Below are 23950 nucleotides of genomic sequence, written 5' to 3' on the forward strand. Positions count from 1 at the left end.
GGGGGAGAGGAGAGGGAGGGGGAGAGAGGAGAAGGAAAGGGGAGAGAAAGGGAGGGAGAGGGGAACAGGGAAGGGGATGGGGAGAGGGAGGGAGAGAGAAGGGCAGGGGAGGGGGAGTGGCTGAGGGAGGAGAATTACAAGTTTGAGCTCTGCCTAGGCAACTTTCAGCTTGTCATAAAATTTAAAAATAAGACAGGATGTAGCTCAGTGAAAAAGCCCTAGGTTCAATCCCCAATAAGGGGCAGGAGTGGGGAAATGGGGTACATGTGGTTCAAATGGTGTCTATCGTGTCAACTATGATCCCAGTTACTTGGAAGGTTGAGGCAAAAGGACCCCAAGTTCAAGCCAGTCTGGGTAATTTAGCTGGAACATCTCAAAAGAAAATTTTCTTCATCTCTTTTTATTTGAAAGTTTTTTTTTATTGTGTGATTTTTTTGAGACAAAGTCTCACTATGTAGTGCAGGCTGGCCCTAAACTCACTTATGCAGCCCAGGTTGGCCTCAAACTCATAGCAATCTTCCTGCCTCAGCCTCCCAAGCGTTGGGATTACAGGCATGCATCACTTTTGTTTTTTGGGTTTTTTTTTTTTGTTCCAGTACCAGGAATCGAGCTCACGACCTTGCGCTTGCTGGCAGGTGCTGTGTCGCTAAGCTAAAGCCCCAGCCCCAAGGCAGCTTTTGTTTTTTGTTTTTTTGTTTTGTTTTATTTTTGTTTTTGTAGGCATGCATCACTATGCCCAGCTCAAAATAAACTTTTTAAACAGGTGTGGGAATGCTGCTCTGTGGTAGACCACTTGCCAGGCATTAAGGAGATCCTGGTTCCACCCTCAGTACTGGGGGCAAAAAGTAATGAACTCTTCTCTAGCAGTTCATTAGTTTTTAATAATTTTCTTTCTCTATATGCAATGTCTTCCTATTGTGAAGATACAAAACTTGGGATTACCACTCCAAGAATTACCAAGTACCCACGCAGAAGGCTCCCCACAGTCCTAGGTGGAAATGTTTGTTAGGATGTGACTTTTCTTTGGTTTGTACTCTTCAACTTCAAAACTGGTAAAATTTGTTTGAGCTTTGGGCTGTAATATTCCTTGTAATAAAGGCTAGGTTGAAGTTCACCAGGAATGAGGAGGGCATGGATTTACACTGCAAGAAGTACCCACAGTGTTATTAGTGACATTCTTTCATTGACAGCTGACATAAACTCATTTAGAGTAAAATACTTTAAGCCAAAAAATTTTCTCTTGAAGGCGTTTAAGTACAGTTCGCATTCTTTTTTTTTTTTTTTTTTTTTTAAATGGGGGGTGTTTTCTGGTACGGGGAACAGTTCACGTTCTTATGGTTTCTTTACATGCCCCCAGCTATTCCCAGGGGGGATCCTTCCTTTTTCTTTTCTCTTTTTCTCATTTGAGTCTTCATGCCCATATAAATTATGCTCCCAGCCTTGCAGAGTTTGTAAACTTGTCCAGAAATCAGACCACTGTTGAAGTACCACAAAGTGTAAGTGAATGTTCTAATGCCACAATCTTTCCTGTCACCTTGGAATTGCTGCTGAAATTAAAATGTAGTTCACATCTTGGATGAGACAGAAAAATGAAAGCATGTCTTCTAGGACAGGAGGCTTCTGTGGATGTGTAACAAGTTGATTTAGAACACTGGAATTTGATTCTATTCCATCCTTCTGGGTTTTTTCTTCTCCTTCACCTTCACTAGCCCCTCCCTTTGCTCCCTTTATCCCCCCTCTGATAAAGGCAAACTCATCCCAGCCAAGGATCCTCCAGGCATATGGAAATTTGTTTTCTGCAACATCAAGGCTCCATTTATATTTTTCTCCTATTCTTCAAATTGCTCTATACAAGGTTCAGAGCACTTGTAATTTGGAAGCTAGAAGGCCCCAGAATTTGAACTAGTGTCTTGTTTTTAACTGTGTTTTTTATTTTTTAAAACTAAAGTTATACGAAGTTTGTAGTTTAAACAATAAATTTCTAAAATAAAAAAATAAGAAACTAATGACCTAAAGTTAAACATACTGAAAAGAACAATTTGCCTTCAAGACTGAATGGAAATGATTAGGAGTAGGAGCTCTAACTTTCTATTCAGTTCAAAATAATTCCCAAAAGATTTTTGTCCCCTGGAGTGCTGGGATCAAACATGGGGCCTCATGCATGAGAGGTAAGCAGTCTACCACTGAGCTACACCCTCAGCCCAAACAATCTCAAAACAAAAAAGTTAGTATTTTTCATCATGCTCAAAATTGTCATAATAAAATGTTTTGTGGTATGTTTATAAACCATTAGTATCTGCTGGCTAAAAAAAAAAAAAAAAAAAAATGCAAAATTTTAAAAAGCTGAGCACAAATCACTAGCCAGGAATGGTGGTATACACTGTAACTCAGTACTGAGAGAGGCTGAGGCAGGAGGATCACCCCAAGTTCAAAGCCAGCCTGGGCCATGCAGTGAGTTCAAGGCCAGCCTGAACTACATAGTGAGACAGTCTTAAAAAAACAATCAAAATTTACTAATGTGACAACCAAAAACATGCTCTTTCATTCCACTTATTTTTCTTTTTCCAAGTAATGAAGAAAACCAGATTGCACTGAGATTTTTAGGATTCAATGTATACAATCAGACTATTAAAATAATGATTTTTGCCAGTAGGCAAAAATATAAAATGTTAACTAATCAGTGGATGATATATGTATCTTCATAAATTTATCTTCACTAAATTAATTTTGGCCAATTCTCAAATCAACAGATAGTTAACATGGCTGCTTAAAAATCAATTCGCAGCATGGTGGTGCACACCTGTAATCTCAGCACTCTAGAGGCTGAGGCAGGAGGACTACCTTGAGTTCAAGGCCATCCTGGGCTACATGAGTGAGTTCAAGGGCAGCCTGAACTACACAGTGAGACCTCATCTTAAAAAAAAAAGAAAAAAAACGAGGAATTGGTAGTCCCATACCATGTAGAATAATCATGTGTAGGTGCTGGGGATTTAGTTCAGCGGCACAGCGCCTGCCTGGCAAGCGCAAGGTTGTGGGTTCGATTTCCGGTACTGGGAAAAAAAAAAACAAAAACAAAAACAAAAAACCACGTGTAACTTGTGCTTTCGATTAACTTTTCTCTTGAAGATCTTAAAAAGATCAACAATCCATGTTCATTTAAAATACTGAATGCTGCTTACAGGAAACAGTAGCTCTTTTTTGTTATAATCTATTTAGATGCAAGTACAGTAAGATACGGCACAGCCAGGTGTATTTTTTTCATATGTATTCTCCCATGTAACCACCACCTGCATCAAAATGTTGAGTATTTCTTTTTCTTTTTTGCGGGGGAGGGGGACCAGAAATTGAACTCAGGACCTTGCGCTTACCAAACAGATGCTATGCTGCTGAGCTATATCCCCAGCTTTTTCCTTTTTTTTTTTTGGTTTTTCTCCGGTACCGGGAACCGAACTCACAACCTTGCGCTTGCCAGGCAGGCACTTTGCTGCTGAGCTAAGTCCCCAGCCCCTTCCCCAGCTTTTTCTTGTTTTTTTTTTTGATATTAGTCTCACTCTGTGGTTCAGGCTGGCCTCAAACTTGCAGCGATCTTCCTGCCTCAGACTTCCCAAGTGCTGGAATTACAGGTGTGTGCCACCACACCCAACTAAAATGTAGAGTATTTTAAGCACTAAAACACCTCACTCGTCTTCTTTCACACCTCCTGCCTACCCCCAAGTACTGTCCTATCACCATAAACTAGTTTTAGCATATTCTGCATTTCATGCAAATGAATATACACTCTTGTGCCTGTTTTGTTTTGTTTTGTTTTTGGTACCAGGAATCAAACTCAGAACCTTGTGCTTGCCAGGCAAGCACTGTGTCACTGAGCTGTATCTCCGGCCCTTGTGTCTGGTTCTTGTGACTCAAACAGTCTATGAAGATCACATACATGTTTATGTCAATAGTATGCTCCTTTTTATCATTATCTAGTATTCCAATTTATATTTTTACCACAATATATTCCCGAAGATATGTATTAAGCAGCTGAATCACATTCCTATATGGCTATGTATGTTTACAGGTATACAGTGCTATTGGGACTGGGATTTCCGTTTGTGTTTGCCTGGTGACTAACGATACATGACACAGCTTAATGACTAACTAGATAGCCTGTCTGCAAAATGCTTGTTCTACAAGTCCAGAACCAGCCTGGGGAGAGTGAGATAGACAAGACACAGAAATTTATTATTTTCAAGCACACTTGTCCCAAATTACCCAACGTTTATAAAACTCATTCTTCCCTTTCTTTCTTCCTTCCTTCCTTCCTCCCTCCCTCCTTCCCCTCTTTCTTTTCTCCTTCCTCCCTCCCCTCTTCCGTTCCTTCTTTCTTTCCACCAGGAACTGAACTCAGGGCCTCACACTTGCCACACAGGCACTGTGTCAATGAGCTACATGCCTAGTTCCTCAACAATATTTTGTATACTTCTTCACAAATTCCAGTTCTAAAGCCTAAACATTGACATTTAAACATGGATATATACTTAATGCAAATTATATCCAGTAGAGGAAAGAATAGAGAAATATTACTCCATGAATACACAGTCTCACCTATTTGCTGTGTCTTTACTATCTTTTCATATTTCAACTGAAATATGATGAACCAACACTACTGCCTCCCTATATATATACACCATAGTCTTGCACCGAGTTACAGGGAGATAATTAGAAGTAACACTACTGCTGGCTTAACTCCAAACAAAATGGGAAGTTAGTAGGAGATCTGAGTCTGGAAGCTCTTTCTGTTTGATGTGGGGGTGGTGTGTCATTCGCGGTTGAAATTAGCCTGAGTAAGGTAAGGTCAGGCACTGGGAGGGGGAAGGCTACCGCTGCCATCCAGGCAAGACAGTGGACTCTGGATCAAGGCAGCGGCACTAAACTTCCTGGTAAGATTTTGGAGGTCTTATTGACAGATTTACAAACAGGGTATAAGACAAAAAAGAAAGGAAAAACAAGGATCATGATGACATTTTGGGCCTCAGTAACTTCAAGGATGTAGTAGCCAATAACTTGGACGTGGAAGGCTATGTAAAGAAGCCCAAGTTTTAGATCAGGGAAGCAGCAGTTCAGTTTCTGCCATGCTTGAGATGTTCACTAAGGTGCTCAAATATAGATGCTAAAAGGCAGAAGGGCATGAGTCTGGAAGCACAGGAAGATAGATCGGTGAGTTTTCAGTATATAATGGGAAATTATATAATCAGAAGAGCACACCAAGATTTTAGATGAAAAGGAGCAGAAGATCAAGACTTACCCCTCCAGCTTTCTAATGTGGAAAATTTCAAGACACAAGGAAAGAACTAGTTAGGAAGTCTGAGAACAGCCAGAAAGAACAGAAGAACTGATGTCCTAGAAATCAAGTGGAAAGAGTACATCTCTACTACGAAAAACATGCATTCAAGTCACTCATTCACAGAGCTGTAAGGATTCTTAGAGATAACTTTATAGAAAAAACACTGAGGTACCAGAGTATTTTGGTACCCGCCTGTAACCCTAGCTCTCTGGAGGTTGAGGCAGGAAGACTGCCTGTTTAAAGTCAGCCTTGACTACAAAGGGAGACTTTGTCTTAAAAACAAAACAGGGTGAAGCCTACTAGCTCAACAGATTGGTAAAATTCATAGATCAAAGTGTGATAACCACAGAAGTCTATTCCAATACAGATCAAGAAATTAGATCCCAAGGGATGAGCTGAAGGATTTACTCAGATATGCTATTAGAATGGAAAAAGAAACCCAACAAGCAGCTCTAGTCTATTCATCCAGTCACTAAATAAACCAAACTACCTGTACACTAAATACTGTCATTCCTGTTTCACCTTTTTCAGATGTCATTTTTTTCCTTTAAGAAATCAAACATATGAGCCAGGTGTGGCAGCACACACTTACGATCCCGGGACTCAGCAGGCTGAGGCAGGACTGCTGTGAGTTTCAGGCTAGCCTGGTACACAGTGAATGCAAGGACAGTCTGAACTACAAAGCAAAACTCTACCTCAAAAATCAAAACCAAGCTGGGCATAATGGCACACACCTGAAATCCCAGCATTTGGGAGGCTGAAGCAGGAGGATCACTGCAAGTTCAAGGCCAGCCTGGACTACACAGTGAGACACCATCTCAAAAAAAGGCAAGCGAACATATATTTTAAAAATTCTAGGCTAGGTGTGAATGTGTACACCTGTAACTCTAGCACTAGGGAGGTTGAGGCAGGTTTGCAGTGGGTTTAAGGCCGCCCAGGGCTACATAGTGAGTTCAAGGCCAGCCTGAACTACATAGTGAGACACTGTTTAAAAACAAAACAGAACAGAACAGAGCAGAAGAGAAGAGAACAGAACAGAACAAAACAAAACAAAAACAAACAAGAAAATTCTTGTACTGCAGGGCATGGTAGCACAGGTCTATAAGCCCAAGACTTTGGGAGGGTAAAGAAAGATCATAAATTCAACCCTAGCGTGGGCAACTTAATGGATACTTGGCCTTAAAAAATTAAAAAGGGGGAAAAATAATTTAAAAGGGGCTATGGATATAGCTCAGTGCCAAAGTCTTCAGTTCAGTTCCCAGTAGCAGGGGGTGAGTCTGTGTGTGTGGGTGTGCACACGTGCATGTGCAAGCTCTGTGGTGAATGACTGGGGATTCTAGTACCATTATGCAATTTTCAGAAGATGAGATAGCCAGGGTAAGACCATTAAATATTGTCTTGGCTCTATGTATCCTTACAAAATGTTATTTTCTTTTGTTGTTCCTTTTCTTACAAAAGAGTAAAACTGGAGGAAACGGTCTTAATGTATATTCACCTAATCTTCTAATTCTTTTTGTCTTCTCCCGCTCTGGTGTCTTTTTTACCTGACTTAGTTTTTCAGTCTATAAAACCATGTGCTAAATAAGTGAAAGCTACCTTCTTGCCTACAACACCGCTGTCAGATTATCATTCACTATGCCATGTTCTACTTTAAGAGCATTACATAAAACATCTCCTTTCAGTCCTTTCCATCCTATGGAGTATTAACTTCACTTTACAAAAGAGCAAAAGAACAGAGACTAGCTAATTTGGACATGAGCACACAGCTTAACAAACGAGGAGCCAGGACTTGAACCTGATGGCTACCAAGTAGGAACTCTTAAAGCACTACACTTCTAAAATCAAATCAGACAGACCAAGTGGAAGTTCTGTGTAAATGAAGACACGTATTATCTACAAAAATACTCCTTGCTATCTAAGAACCTTAGCTGTGCTCAATGAACAATTAAAAAACTTTTAACCATTTTGATCTTACATTCCATCTCGGGAGATGATTACTTCAATACTTACTTTTTGCTTATAAGTGTCTTCCTGAGATCCCAAATTTACAAAAACAAAAACCAAAAAAACCCCAAAACCCACACAACATTACAGATAAAATCCACGACTTTCTTAAAATGTAAAGCTAACACCTGAGATTACTTAGTACATGTCTGTAAGTACAGATTATTGTTACATTTTTTTGCTTGTTTGTTTTGTTACTGAGACAGGGTCTCACCATGTAGTTCAGGCTGGCCTTGAATTCACAGGGATCGTCCTGCCTCAGACTCCCGAGGTGCTGGGATTACAGGCATGCACCACCACGCCCGGCCTTAAGCACAGATTGTGATCTCAATTATAGCACATTTTTCAATTATGTACTTACTTACAAGACTTTATAAACTTGTTAACCAAACAAAATATAACATATTTTATGTTCTGTGGAATTTATATATTTCACATTCTTATAATCTTGGTATTCCTATGAGCAAAGAGAGAAAGTGACTTCAAAATCTCTTACCATTGATCTTTCAGGATATCCAAACAAATAGCCCCTGTGACGGAACTAATATTAGGATGCCATATTTTAGTGATAAACCGGACCTAGAATATAAAGCACACTTGAGTTCTTAAGCAACAAAAATAAAACATAAAGTTTAAATAAAACTACAAGAAAATGAAATATTCAGATGCTCAAGGTAAAGAGAGTAGGAAGAAACCATTCAGTAAGCCACGTATTGTTACTGATACAAATTCTTTTTAAGCCTTTTAATAAAATTATCTACCTTAAAACACATCAACCAATTACATGTTTTCAACTTACCTAGCATGTCACATTCTATGAGAAATTAAAGAAGACTAAAGTCCATTTGGGTAAAGAGTACATTAAATCAAACTACAGTCAGTGGCACCTTTCTTAGTGTGAACTAGCATACAAAACAGGTTCAAAGGAAAAAAGCAAGCAAAATTAATGCATGGAAAGACAAAAAACAAGTACTTGCAATATTCCTACATTTTCTACACAATTTTTTTCTCAAATCTTTTTCTAGGATACCCCAACAAATACTTGAAGACCTATTATTATGTGTCAGGCACTGAGAAGATACTGAAACTTTGAATTTAAGAAACAGCCCAAACCAAATTGCTAGTTAGCGTTATAGGACAAAATGCAAACTTACGGAAACTGATTCCAGATGCTAAGACTCTTATCGCCTCACTTATTTGTCTAGCATAGAAGAAACCAAGTGAAACAGCTAACTCTATGAGACCACTATGAAATCTAGTTTCCATGTTCTACTCATGAGCTTTTAGAGGACTATCACTCTTATTCTTACCATTTTTTTTTTGTTTGTTTTGTTTTGTTTTGTTTTGTTTTGTTTTTGTTTTTCTCCAGTACCGGGAACCAAACTCACAACCTTGCGCTTGCCAGGGAGGCGCTTTGCCACTGAGCTAAATCCCCAGCCCCCTACCATTATTATTTTTGATACGTCAATTCTTTCCATGATTTTGGTCACAAACCAAATTGGACAAGAACCAAATCCAATTAATTTAATGGTTAAGTTCAATGTAGAACCAAATTTCCCTAATGGGGAAATATGATTTGGTTCTTGTCCAATTCGGTTTGCAACCAGAATCATGGAAAGAATTAGGTTCATGAATCAAGGTGCCACTGTAGTGACTACTTGAGCCCCAAGTCTCTGAATATTTAACAGACTAGTTACCATGTGTCAAGTAATGTACTACTCTACAAAAATTAACTTTGCTATGTATTCCAAATATAATCTGTTTACACTAAGAAGCTAAGTAGCTTCTACTTCCTCTTGCCTCCTTATGACTTCTCTGTGTGTATTATGAAGGGGCAGTATCAGAAACTGAATCTAGAGCACTCTACCATGGAGTTACTTTTTACTTTATTATTTTGAGACAGGGTATTGCTAAATTGACCAGACTAGGCTTGAATCTGAGCTCATTTTGCCTCAGTCTCTCAAGTAGCTGGGATTATAGGTGTGCATTACCATTTCCAGCTCCTTGTGACTTGTTGACTTGTTTTTATGCCCTTGCCTCCTACTACTATTACTCAGTAACTCATATTCAACATGGAAAAGCATATTAAGTTACCAATGACTTTAAAACACCTAAAACTGGGGCTGGGGATTTAGCTCAGCGGCAAAAGCGCCTGCCTGGCAAGCGCAAGGTCGTGAGTTCGGTTCCCGGTACCGGAGAAAAACAAACAAAAAAAAAAATAAAACACCTAAAACTGGGGATATAGCTCAGTGGCCTAAGTGCCTGCCTAACACACCTAAAACCATTAGACACTTTTCACTTCTTCATTCAAGCCATGTTTAATCCTTTTTCATTCTTATAATAAAAAAAATTTAATACTATCAATGATAGCTCCTCTCCACCCACAGTCATCTCAAAGAGTATGATTCTTCACCTGTTATTACAGTCTCTTGATTGTTGTCTTCTACTCTGTTTCCTCCAATCTATTCTCAACACTAAAACCAGTGACTTTTAAAACAAATGTGACCTGTGCCACTATTCTGTTTATGGCCTTTTAATGACCTCTCAATTCCATTTATGTAACCAACACTCCCCGCCCTTGTTTTGGCAGTACCAGGAACTGAACCCGAGCTTCACAGAAGCTGTGCATGTGCTGTTATATCACCACCCCTCCTTTTGTTTTATACAATTTCTGAGATGGGACTGTGTAAATTGCCCAGGGTATCTTTAAACTTGCAACCCTCCTGCCTCAACTTCCAAATGGTTAAGATTACAGGCATGCACCACTGTGCCTGGTTTGGCCTACATTTTTAAGCAGGCCTTAACCTACGCCTTAAATATTTAATTTACACCTCCACCTTGTATCACACTGTCCAAGTCACATTCAAATTTATTTTTTGCCTCTGGGCCTTCACAGATGTTTATTTTCTCAATAACATACCTTTACCCCCTTTGCCCTGGCTAACTCCTACCTAACCTCCAAATTTCAGGTTTTCTATCACTTCTTCCTAACCTATTCCCACAGCATCCTACACTTTCCTCCATCATAATACTGACCACACTTCTATAACCTCTGCCTCGCCAGATGTGTCGCCTGTAATCCCAGCACTCAGGATGCTGTAAGGCAAGACTGCCCTTGAGTTCAAGGCCAGCCTGAACTATACACAGCAAAACCCTGTCTCAAAAAAACAACAACAACAACAAAAAAAAAAACAACTTCCTAAAATCACCCAAAAGTTAAAAAAAAAATGTAGACATAGTAAGAGAGGGGATTTCTGCCCAACTTGTGTAGATTTCTACAAAAGAAACTCCATCAGGCTTACCAGAGTGTCTCCAGAATCTTAGCACCTGCCTTCCACTAGACTGTGCACTTAATACTTTGGCAAACCTGTTACTATAGAGATACTATTATCTACTGTTAAAAATAAATGAATTTACAGATGATCCAGTATAAATGATGTAGTTCAGTTATAGAATTCTTGCCTGCAATGTGTGTGGTCCTGAGTTCAACCTCCCAATGAGAGAGGAAGACAGGAAGGGAAAGAGGGCAAGAGGGTCCTCCAAGAGGACATTCCATTATCTATTATAAGTAACATAAGTAACTCTTATGAGCAGTTTTTGTGTGATACTAACTCTATCCTCTATTTCCTTCTCCTTTGTTATTATCATCAACTATTTCTTTTGTAGGCTTTTAAGCCCTTTGTCTTTCTCTAGGTTTAACATTACCATTAGTACTCACACTCATCCCAGAACACTGTCCTATTATTTTATACCCACCTCATATCCACTGTATTCCACCACCACATCCTCCCACAGTCCTACCATTCTTGACCCAAATTAGCAAAAACGTAGAATAAAAAAGGACTTGACAGAGATCACATGTAAGAGCAAGTAACAGTATAAGACACACAGCATGACCTATGTGAATCCTATTTGACTCAGATTACAGAGCAGATAAAGGCTGGTTTTTATTACTAGAACACTTCCTGATAATAATTCCAGTCTCCTGTTGTCACGTACAGAATTAACACAAGCTTATCTGAGAATTCCAGAATACTCACTACCTGAAGGGAATGTGCAAGGATACACAAAAATCTGAATAGTATTATATATACTACTGAAGGTACTAAATCTGACCAGACTCGAATAAAATTAGTAATTCCTAATTAACTACACTGGCAAACTATCACTGATATTCTAACTTTTCCTACAGGATAGAACCTATATTTCACACACACATTAGTTCCAGAAATATTACAGCTTTTACTTCATGGTAGATGTGACTTACCATTTCTATAACGAACTTCTAGTCCCAAGACTGAAACTCAGCACAGCCCGGTAGTGCAGGCCTATAATCCCAGCACTCTGGGAGGCTGAGGCAGGAGGATCTCAAGTTCAAGCCCAGCCTAAGTCACTTAGGAATTTGGTGAGACCCTATCTCAAAATAAAAAGCAGGCTAGGGATGTAGCTCAGTGTAAGGGCCCTAGGTTAAATCCCAAACACCCCTTCCTCCAATAAAAAGACTGTATTTCAAGAATATTACATTATAATACCAACTGGCAGCTGGGCGTGGTGGCACACACCTGTAATCCCAGCACCTGGGAGGCTGAGGCAGGAGGATTGTTGCGAGTTCGAGGCCAGCCTGGGCTACAAAGTGATCTCAAGGCTAGCCTGAACTGCATAGCAAGATCCTGTCTCAAAAAGACCAAAAAAAAAAAAAGTGACAGGGGATGAAACCAGTCTCTCCCATGCTAGATAAGTACTCTACCACTATATCCCCAGCCCTTTTAAATTTTATTTTGAGATAGGGATCTTGCTAATTTGTCTGAGCTGGCCTCCAACTTGAAATCCTCCTGTTTTAGCCTTCCAGGTAGCTGGGATTACAGGCATACACTACCCTACTCAACTTTTTTGGGGGGCGCGGGGGGTACCAGGAATTGAACTCAGGACCTTGCACTTGCCAGGCAGGCTACCCAACTTATTAAACCAGTTTATAATTTATTTTTTTAAAGGTTTACATTCTTCAGCATGATTCTTATGTAACTGCTACTATTAGTTTCAAGGAAGGGCATAACCCTAATCACCATTAAGCTTTATGTAACATAAGGGTATTTCACTGAAGAGCTTATCTCTACTTTGTTTAAAATATTATACCAGATATTAATTCCATAAAACTTAGTAAGCTATTTGTATTAATGTTCCTTTTATTTAAGCAAGGTAGCATTCTATCAGGTATTGTATGTGAATTATGTCAGAGCTGGTCTGATTTAGATATGTGGGTGAGTTCCTGCACCAACTTAATTCAACTCAGAACCATTAAGGCACAGAATCCCAGATACTCTACGGAGAGAAAATGGAGACAGATGCTTGTCTCTATCCCCAAATTTACTCCAACGAATAGTTAAGGGCTGCAGAGCACCCAATTTTCTGTGACACTGCTCTTAATGAGTTTGTGTCACAGGCCTCTGAGAAACATGAAATAAAGGATAAAGCTTTGGGGCTGGGGATTTAGCTCAGCGGCACAGTGCTGCCTGGCAAGCATGAGGTCATGAGTTCAATTCCCAGTAGCGGAAAAACAAAACAAAACAAAATAAAGAATAAAACTTTCTATTTTATCACCTCCATGGCATGAAGTAGACTGCTGATGTTTGGGAGAAGTGAGAATGAGGACAGAGTATCTGTGTGGAAGGAAGTTTTGAAGAAGGGAAACTCAAAAAATCAAGATAAATATGTACCCACAAGACAGAATTCAGCCCTAAATCTGCAGAGTTAAAATCTGCATTTAAAAATGTATTAACACAATTTTTTCCATTAGGCTTCATTACTTAAGTATTTGAAATCACTGTTCTCTATTTTGTTCACAACTTATAAAATTTTTTTTAAATTTAAAAAAAAATTAAATGTAATTTAAATCTATTTTTTTTTTTGGTACCAGGAATCGAACTCATGACCTCAGGCTTGCGAGGCAAGCGCTTAAGCCACTGAGCTATGCTCCCAGACCCTAAATCTAATGGTTTAAAAATTTTAATCTAATTCCTAGAACATCCATATTTGATGCTTCTAGGCAATTACACTACCCAATATTATGATGACATATTTTTGATGAATACTTTGTCAATATTCTAAAAATTTTGCTTTTTTGTCTTCTTTTTTATCTTTTTGAGACCAGGTCTCACTATGCACTTCAGGCTGGCCTTCAGTTCACTTTGTAACCCAGGTTGGTATCAAACTTGAAACAATCCTCCCACCTCAGCCTACTGAGGGCTGGGATTACAGGTGTATACTACCACACCCAGCTAGCTAAAATGTTTAATGTTTCTTTTAGAAAGTTTATTGGTTGAATTTGTTCAGTGTTTTTATGAAAAAAATCTCTGAAAAGTTTATTCTAAATGCTTGTGGGACTGATCATCTCCTCAGGGAGGAAACTTAAAAAGTTTTTGTAAGGAAATGATCAATTTCAAAGTGTAACTCATTCATTGCACTAAGAATGTTTTATCCACTGTTAATTCTCATAAGCATCACATGTGCTGCCATATGAGTTACAGGATTTATCGTGATTTCACCAGGGTAATTATTTAATATTTTGTAAAAATATTCATCCAACTATCTGATTTTCAAACCAGTTTATTATAAAGTCACTTATTATACAAAAGGAAATGCTATTTTATTTTAAATATGTATAACTAATTTTGATATATTCAGAGTTGTACATCAACACAATCTTATTTTTTATCACTGTAACACCTCATAAGAAACTCATAAGCAAGTGTGGTGGTCACACTGGTAATTCCCAGCACTCAGGAGGCTGGGACAGAAGGATTGCTACAAATTCAAGGCCAACCTGCACAACGTAGTGACTTAGACCTTGTCTCAAAAGGAAGAGGAAGGAAGTAAGGGAGGGAGATGGGCAGAGAAAGAAAAAACAGAAAGGAGGCAAAAGAAACAAACCAGCCCTGTACTGGCAGATACTTTCCATCCTCCTAATATCCTCATTTCCAAGCAACTGCACCCATCTACTTTTTGCCTATATGGATTTGTCTTTTCTGATATTTCATGTAAATGAAATTATACAATATATAAACTCATGTTTGGTTTCATTTAGCATAATATTTTGAAGGCATTTATTAGCACTTTGCTCTTTTTTTTTTTTTTTTTTTTTTTTTTTGTCTTTTTGGTACAGGGTTTCACTATGCAGTTTTGGCTGGTCTTGAAGTCCACTTTGTAGTGCAGGTTGGCCTTGAACTTGCAGTAATCCTCCTGCCTCAGACTCTTGAGTGCTGAGACTACAGGCATGTGCCACTTTATAATCAAATAATATTCCATGGCAAGGATATGCCACATTTTAAAAAATCCATTCATCAGTTTCTAAACTTTTTTTGCATTCTACCTTTCGGCTGTTATGGATAGGTTTTGGTTTTTGTTTGGAGAGAGGGTCTCATTATAGTTCAGGCTAACCTTGAACTCAAAGTGATCATCCTGCCTCAGCCTCCCGAGTGCTAGGATTACAAGTGTGCACCACCAGGCCCAGTTATTACAGACAGTTGTAACTTACTGGCTAGCATTTACGAAGAGCTTGCTCAGTGCCAGTCAATCTTGTAGATCATGTTTTACTAAATCTCAGGCAACATAAATTATTTAAGACATTATTTTAACCACCCTTGAAACAAATGTTTTTGCCAATAATTTAAAAGATGCTAAAAGGATGGAACAAAAACAATTCGCATTTTTTCAAGTTCTTTACATGGTTTAATTCCTTTAATGTTTACAGTCTTAGGAGAGAATTTTAAAAACAAATGAGACCTTGTCTCAAAACAACACAAAAACAAATAAAACAATAAAACTAAAGTATATGGAAATTAGATACACTTGCCTAAAGTCAAAGCAATTAAATGCAAGAAACAAAATTTGAACCCTGGTTGTTTCAGTCAAGTCAGATTCATGGTTACAGAGATTTTTCCTTCACTCCTTTCCTACCAAGATGACAGAAGAATAGCCCAGTGGTTTAACACATAGGCCAGCACAGCCTTACAGAATGTGGATTCTACTGAAACAAGATTCAATTCCTCTTATTTATTATAGCTGTTACAAATATTGTTTCAGGAAAACAGAGGAAAAAACAACAAAAAATAAATAAATATTGTCTCAAGAAAGACATTAACAAGAAAAACATTAACGTAACATTCAGCACAAACCGAAGACAGCTGCTATTGTAATTATTTAATAATGAAAATACAGTGCTTTTCTTTTAGAGTTTCCCTCCTTCTTTTATTTTCACACACACACACAAAAATCTGGGCACAGTGGTAGGCACCTATAGCCTAAATTCCCAGGAGGCTGAGGTAGGACTATCACTTAAACCAAGGAGTTTGAGACAGCTTGGGCAATGCATTGAGGCCCTGCCTCAAAAACTGAAGGCAAGGCATGGCGGTGCATGCCTATAATCCCTGCACGCAGAGGGCTGAGGCAAGAGGATCACTACAAGTTCAAGACCAGCCTGGGCTATACAGTGAGCTCAAGGCTAGCCTGAACTACATACCAAGACCCTGTCTCAAAAAATCAAAATAAATAAATAAACAAGCGAATGAATGAATAAGAAAATTTTAACACATGCCTAAATATACCTTGACATTCTGCTAAAAGAGAAATGTTAATCCATTTACATGAGGTACCCAGAAGTTAAAGCACAGACAGAATTGTTTTATTAAAAGCTGGAAGCAATGGTATTACTGATACTGTTAAATGGACAGTTGCAGTTTAGAAAGATGAAAAAGTTCTGGAGAGAGACACTAGTGAAGATTGTACAAAACAGTGAACATAGTTAATGCTGCTGAATACACCTAAAAATGGTTAAAATGGTACTTTTTTTTTTTTGAGAGTCTCCCCATGTAGCCCAAATTGGCCTTGATTTAGCAATCTTCCTGCCTCAGCCTCCTGAGTGCTGAGATTACAAGTGTGCACCACCATACCTGGCAAAATGGTAAATTTTGTTGTGTATTTTACAACAATTAAAAAAACCCCAACCAGGTTAATTAGAGAACAGATGTATGTACATAAGGCAACAAAATAACAGGCATTCTAGGGTGGTAGGCGATCTAAATTTATTCTGCAACTTCTATTATCATGTTTATTCAAAAAGTAAACAACCCATAGGTTGAGCAACTGAATTCCAGAACAATCTAAGTGACTGCAATAATAAGCTCAAGGATACTGTACTATTAAGAAACTATAGATAATAACATAGGACCAAAAAAACTAGTGGAAGATACATATGCAAAATACATGAACTGATACTGAAGAACACCATATAAATTGTATAAAATGCTAATGAGAAAGAGGAGAGAAATGTTTGATGAACACAGCTTAATAGAGGGAGGTGGTGCTTTACCCAGATCTCAAAAGAAAAGGAGAACTTCAAATAATAAGGACAAAGATTCAAGTGAAACCAACAAAAAGTGTGAAAGAACAACATCATCTACAAACAGCAAATAATACAGACAGGAAAATGAGACCCATGTTGTGGGTGGAAATGGCAGAAGATTAGGGTGGAAAAGAAAACTAAGGTCAGATTGTAGGTGGCTTTAAATACCAGACTAAGGAATTCAGATTTTAGTAACAGAAAAAGAAAAGGATGATCAAAAGTGTCCTGGAGAAAGACTGACAAATGTGAAGAATGAGTGACAATGGCAAAGATGGAAGGGTGAATTAAGTAACAGACAAAAATAAGTAATACAGGCCTAAGCTAGTGGGAGACATAAGAGAAATGGGTCAGTCAAAAAAGTTTAGGTTAGGTCCCCTTCTTAGATACAGTCCTCTTAGAGTCAGACCATTCCCTCAACAGTCACCACAGCTGCAATTACTTGCTCAGTATTTTTCTAGTGTGCTCCATAACAGCACGCACAGTGTTAAGTCTTGCCACTATATTTATTGGTACACAGTATTAAGTAATTTTTTGAATCCATGTAGAATTTACTCTTCCTTACTATATGTACTTATTTGAGGCAAGAACCTCTCTCTAAATCTGGGAAGACTGCACGTTTTTCTAGACCTAGCATTTGAGCCATTATCAGATGCATGTCCTATACCAACACAGAGCCACTGTTGGCTGCTCTTAAGTACGTTTTTCATTTTAATTTCAGAAGCAAGCGATTTGCCATTGCCTGAATTCTTGTTTACATTAAGTTTACACACAGTAAAGATTCACAGAACTTTAAAAAACACTACAATATACACCAGGTAAACCAAAATATATTTTAAAAGTTCATGCACAAAAATAGGCTTACAATACCTTAGGGGGGTTAAATGGATATGTTTCTGGTATTTTGATCTCTAGTTGATATCTTCCTCCTACAAAATGGAGAAAACAAAGTAAAGAATGTTGCTCAAGTATATAAAGCTAAGTATAATGTACTGATAGAACTTTCCAAAACATCCATAATTTTATATAGTCAAAAGCACTAACTTTTAATTTAAAGGCTGTCTGCAGCATACAGAATACCCATTTCATATAACTATGTTAGTGCATCAGTGAGTAATACGGCTAGAGATACATGAACAGATAATCGACAATCCAATACAAAATATTTCGTTAGGACAATTAATTAATAATATAGTTTCTGTTCCCTTTTGTTTCTTCTAGTCCATCCTGATAAAAACTGCTCAAGAACAGGAAAAATGGAAGGAAAAGAAAAAGTGTAAAAAGATAAAAAGAAATAACCATACAAAGACAAAGGATACAAATTATGCTATAAACTGAAAAATCTATTTTTATCTGGTTCTCTCAAATTAAAACATTTCAATCTTTTAACCTGTGTTCTAAATTAAATATCAACATTCTGTTAAAGTTTTAAAAACAAAAGCCAATAATAACAGGCATAAAGACAAACTCTTTCTCTAAATTGGTATACAGAATAGAAACTTTACAAATAAATTGTTTTAATCGTACAACTGTATAAAAAGGCAACAGTCTATTTCATTTTGGAGTTATCTTGAGCAACCAGCAGCTAAAAATGGCACGTGGAAAAAACTTATCTAGTTTCCCATAACTGAGGTATCTGAGAGGAGTAACTGCCTTTTAAGAAACTCTGAAGGGGAAGATTTCAACGAGTTGAGAGGCTGTATTAGACTCCTACCTCTTAAGGAATTTTCCAATTCTATGATCTTATGACTCATTAAGCTAGAATACTTCACTATTATAAGACACAGGAAATAAAACTGTGCTTCTGAAATACATATGGCATTATGGGAATTTGCTTCATAATAATCAGGGATGGATTAGATCAAAGACTGGCCATGAACTATTAAAGCTGGCTAAATACATCAAGGATTCATTATACATCAAGGATTTGTATATACCTGAAAATTTTCACAACAAAAATGTAAAACAAACTGTATGCTACTAACGTAAAACTTTTATACACTGGCTGGATGTGGTAGCACAACCCTGTAACCCCAGCATTCTTGGAGGCTGGGGCAAGAGGATCATTAAATGCAAGCCCAATACGGGCAACTTAGCAAGACCAAAAAAAAAAAAAAAAAATCCTGCTGGGCATGTACCTTAGTGCAAAGGCCTTGGGTTCAATCACTGGGGAAGAGAAAAGGGGTGGAGGTTCCTTCCCCCAGTTATGTGCTGGATTCTTTCAGATCTACCTCCTCCATTGTTATTAATGGACAACTATTGATTTCGGAAAAAATAAACAAGCATCTCACTTGTTACCACTTTTATTCAGGCAAGCTTTAGTTCGGTTCTCTTAAGATTCTTTCAATACAATCCTCTCTATTAAATGATGCTTAAATTAAACTAGATGCCTAATCATAGAATACAGTAGCAGTAAAATATAAAGCAAAGTAGCCAAAACAAAAGGGAAAAAATGGCAATAATAAAAGGGTACCTAAGGATATTTAGTAAATACAGAAATACTATGTTATTTGCTAGATTTAAATGCAGATGAAAATAGTGATACACACCTATAATTCCAGCCTGAGGGAGGCTGAGGCAGAAGATCACAAATTCAAGTCCCACCTGTGCACTGTAACCCTGTCTCAAAATTTATGGAAGGGCTGAGGATGTAGCTCAGTGCAAACGCCCTGGGTTCAGTTCTCTGTGTGTCTCAGGGCTGAGGAGGGAGGAGGTGTTGATAATAAATTTCGCTTGAGTAATACACAGGATCACTTTGTCCTTCCTAATAATCTTTTTTTCTTGATTAATTCCAGATTATCATCTCTATTATTTGCCATACAAGATTCTTCCCCACTTTGGGGCAGTGTTAGGGACTAAGCCCAGGCTCTTTGCAACTAGCTACACCCCCAGCCGTTCTCTTAATTTTTAGCTTCAAACAGAATAGCTCCAAACTGCTATGCTGCTCAGGCTGGATTTGAACTTGAGATCTTTCTGCCTCAGCCTTCTAGACTGCTGAGAACATGACTGGCTTGTTTTTCCTTCTTAAATATTCAAAACAATCTCTTAGGTGCAGTATGAGAATCCAGAAATATTATATAAATACTGCTGAGCCCTAGATTCCCCAAAACCTTCCTGCTACTCCATGTTACTATGTTCTATGTTGCGTTATTCCCTGGTAAGTATCAACACATAACCACTATAGCATTAATGGTAACATCACATTCATGTGTCACTTAATGACAGATGTTCTAAGAAATGCATTAGGCTGTCTTATCATTTGTTCCAATACCACAGAATGTACTTACACAAGCTAAGACAGCTATAACATCACTAGGCGACAATATCTTAAAAAAGACCACTGTTGTACATAAGTTTGTCACTAACCAATAATGTCTTTGATTATATCTGATCAGATTGAAACTACTAAAGGATGTTTGTAAAATATGTATGTGTAGTGAGAGACAGGTCTCACTATGTTACCTAGGCTGACCTTGAACTCCTGGGATCAAGTTAACCTCTTGCTTCAGCCTCCCAATTAGTTGGGATTACTCATGTACATCACACAGCTGGATCAAAAACAGTTTTCAGGCCAGGTACAGTGGCACATGCCTGTAATCCCAGCACCCGGGAGCCTGAGGCAGAAGGACTGCTGTGAGTTTGAGGCCAGCCAGGGCTACAAAGTGAGTTCAAGGCCCACCAGGACAACATAGCGAAACTGTCTCAAAAAGACAAAAACTAACTAAATAAATAAATAGAAGTTTTCAGTATTAAAAATATATAATCTTTTGATTTAATTTAATCCAAAGGGGTGATAGGACATGAATAAGAATTTTTAAACTATCAACAATGTTTCTGCCAGGCGTGGTGGCACACACCTATAACCCCAGGACTGGGGAGACTGAGGCAGGAGGATTACCACAAGTTTGAGGCCAGGGTGGGCTACACAGTCAGTTAAAGGCCAGCCTGAACTATGTAGTTGAGACCCTGTCTGAAAAAAACTGAAACAAAAACGTTTCTTTCTTTTCTTTTTTGGCCTTTTTGAAACAGGGTCTCGCTATACAGTTCAGGATGGCCTTGAGCTTAATGTGTAGCCCAGGCTGGTCTGGAACTCCTACCGATCCTCCTACCTCAGCCTCCTAGTGCTGGGATTACAAGTGTTTGCCACCATACCCAGCTTTTAAAAACAACTTTTCTACAAAATGAAAAAAAAAAAAAAAAAAAAAAAAATCAGGAGGACAGGCTCAAGAACTGTTCCTGGATGGTTCCATTGCCACTGAGTTGTTCAAGCAAAAGATTTAAAAAATAAAACAGCTAAGAAACCTGAGTTAAGTAACATGGCAACTTGACAATTTTTCCATTGGTAATGCTACTTGTTGAACTGACTGGGAGGTACTGGGGGTGGTAATTACGTAAAGTGGCTTCCTCATTATTCAGTAGTAGTTACAGTTTAACACTGCACACAAAAATTATTTGCTTTACATTACAAAAGCAAAAAAACCAAACTGGCTGGGGACAAGCTTGGTGACACAGTGCTTGCTTAGCATGTAGAAGGCCCTAGGTTCAATGATGTGTGTGTGTGAGAGACGCAGAAGCAAGATCCCTGCAGTGAATTCCAGCATGTTTTATCTATGCTCATATTTCAAAGAAAAAACTTTATATCCTTGAACGGTGCTTTTCCTTAGGATTAAAAAATAGAATTTAAGATCACCTATCCAGTATATATTAAGAAAACATCTAACCTAATCTTATCAAAATATTATCTTATTTGAAAGCAGTAGTGGAAATAACCACTTTTTAAAATATGCAAGCTTATTTCTAAACAGTAAGGAATATACCTTAATTACGCTATAAAACTGCATGCTATGCAATTTTTTAAAAAGAGTTGCGAATAGATAAGAATTCCTTATCTACTTAGTTCAGAAGGCACCTTGTTTAGTATAAAAATTTGCTGTAAGAGGTCTAGAATGATAACGCTACCGCCCTGTCTGTTAAAAATATATCTTAACAAGTAATCAAAGAATAAATGTTATGTCTGAGTTCAAGAGGAGCTAGTATATTAAAACACAGAATATCTACTATCAAGACAAGCATTTCATTTTTGTAAGATAACTGGTAGTATCATCTATATTAAAGGATTGTCAAAAGGACTAAATTAAATAGCACCTATAGAAGCGTCCAGATTAGGCCTGGCATGTAGGAGGTACTCAATAAACTACTTTAAAGTTAAATATTTAGAAATGGCTTAATGAACCATAAAGCAAAAAATACAAATTTTATTACTTAACAATTGGTGATGACATGCTAAAGATACTCTAGGGTCTTTAAATTTTTGAATGAAAACAAAATATTAAAGATTTACTTTTTCTCAGCAAATTTTTGAGTCTATTCATTATAGAATTAAAGAACCACCACATCCAAAGTAGTTACAAATACCACTTCCAATATCCACTCAATCTTCATTTACACAAAAAGAGAAAAGATTAAAACATTGTCTTTTAAGTCGAAGGCTACTTAATAGGACTCAAATCCTTGCTATATGACTTGAATGTTTGACTCTAGATAAGTAACTTAACTCCTCTGAGCTTAAGTTTCTTATATCTATGAAACAATAATCATACTTACCTCAAGATGTGTTATAATGACTGAATAAGAAAATATATGTAATACTCTTATAAGAGCTACCACATATTTGTTTTCTATTAAACAAATATTTGATATTGAGTACCTATTATATGCAAGAACCTTGGTTATGCTATAAAACCCAAATGTACAATAGTTTATGCATAATGAGAAATTTAAAAGTTACAAAGCTTCCTTCTGTATCATACCCTCAAGTCCATGGTCTAAAATAGCTACAGATTTTAAATTTCTGAACATGACATTCAGTAAAGCTGCCTCCTTTCTTTAATATATGTCTTAAAAATGATTATTCAAAGCTTTACAAAGAAAATTAAATATACAGACTACAGCCTGTATGAAGATGTGAGTGAATGAAATGCTGTAAGACAAATGGGAAGGGAACTTTAAAAACATAAACAGTCAGAAATTTAAGGCAAGGATTGTTATAAATACCATATGAAGGTTAATTGAGAGTCTATACTGTATATAAGTTTAGAGGCTTACAGTCTATGTTTTTACTCTGTTAAATTTCTAACCTACATAGTCTGTAACTTGGGCCTGCTGCATCTGTTATGGGGAAAGAAATATATTAGCTAAAATTCAGTGAGATCAGATTAGGTGTCTCAATATATTATTTTTTAAGTTGCTATATATCTTAAGCCAAATATTGTCATCCATGTAGTTTACAGATGCTCAAGATTATTCTGACTTAATGTTTCTGACAAGTTCTAATACGCACAATATTTTGATACAGAAAAAAGTACTTGCCTTCATATGGTGTGTCTGGAGGTCCTGCTATTTCGCCTCTTAATTCTGTAAAATTCTCATCTACAAGATCTACTTTAATTTGATTTTTGCTCGTCTTAAAAATAAACAGAAAATAAATGTTAGTTATGTCAGCAAGAAAAAAGCCTATTTTAAAATATTATCTAATAAAATTTTTTAAGCCCACTCTTTCATACATTTGATTAGCTCCAGAAGAATAGTCTGTTATTCTAGGACTTAATTAGCCAGTTTTAAGAATATTTAAAATAAAGAAACTAAGAAATTTTAACTTTATTGTTTACCACTGTGAACAGTACAATGGCTTCTAGTTGTTATAGGAATGTTATTAGAGAAAAATAGTAGATAACTTATGTTTGCCAACCTCCACCCAAAGTGATAAATCTATTCATCTGTAGTTGAACCCTGAGATACTATATCCCCAGGCAATTTTAACCATATCAACAAAAAATTCATGGTCATTAAAAGCCATTTAGGCCATAAGCTCTCACTTAAACAAATCATAACAGCTCTAGATGCTTAAGCTAACTGATTTATATACTACATCACCAACTAAGACGTCGAAAGCTCCAGGCATAATACCTTTTCCCTTCAATGGCACTTCCCAAAGACCAAAAGCCTGACTAGAATCTTCTAATGTCTTTTGTTTTTCTGCTTCAATAACTTCAATGGCAACTATGCACTTTCTCAAACATATTTTAGCTTTAGCTACATATACTTATTTTGTGCTTAATGCTTCTCAAATTACTTGCATATTTATAATATCCCTTTTAGCCTTTTAACCCTGTAACAATGTGTTCTCAAAATTCTTGGTAATGTTAAACAATTAAAAAAAAAAAAAA

General features: G+C 37.3%; 1 protein-coding gene and 1 pseudogene across 1 annotated transcript in view; one reads left to right on the forward strand and one right to left on the reverse strand.

Moving 5' to 3' along the window:
* The window catches only part of Ube2k (ubiquitin-conjugating enzyme E2K), a gene marked incomplete at its 5' end in the record, with an annotated part of 37164 nt that extends 13977 nt beyond the window's left edge, over positions 1-23187 (reverse strand). The window contains 3 exon segments of the mRNA XM_013518052.1: positions 7827-7909; positions 17595-17653; positions 23094-23187. Coding sequence (XP_013373506.1) covers positions 7827-7909; positions 17595-17653; positions 23094-23187 — 236 coding nt within the window.
* Positions 1-23950, forward strand: part of LOC102023962 — a 59484-nt pseudogene that overhangs the window by 22780 nt on the left and 12754 nt on the right.

Source organism: Chinchilla lanigera, unplaced genomic scaffold (assembly GCF_000276665.1).
Source record: "Chinchilla lanigera isolate Chin_1 unplaced genomic scaffold, ChiLan1.0 scaffold00042, whole genome shotgun sequence".
In the NCBI taxonomy this organism is placed as follows: Eukaryota; Metazoa; Chordata; class Mammalia; order Rodentia; family Chinchillidae; genus Chinchilla; species Chinchilla lanigera.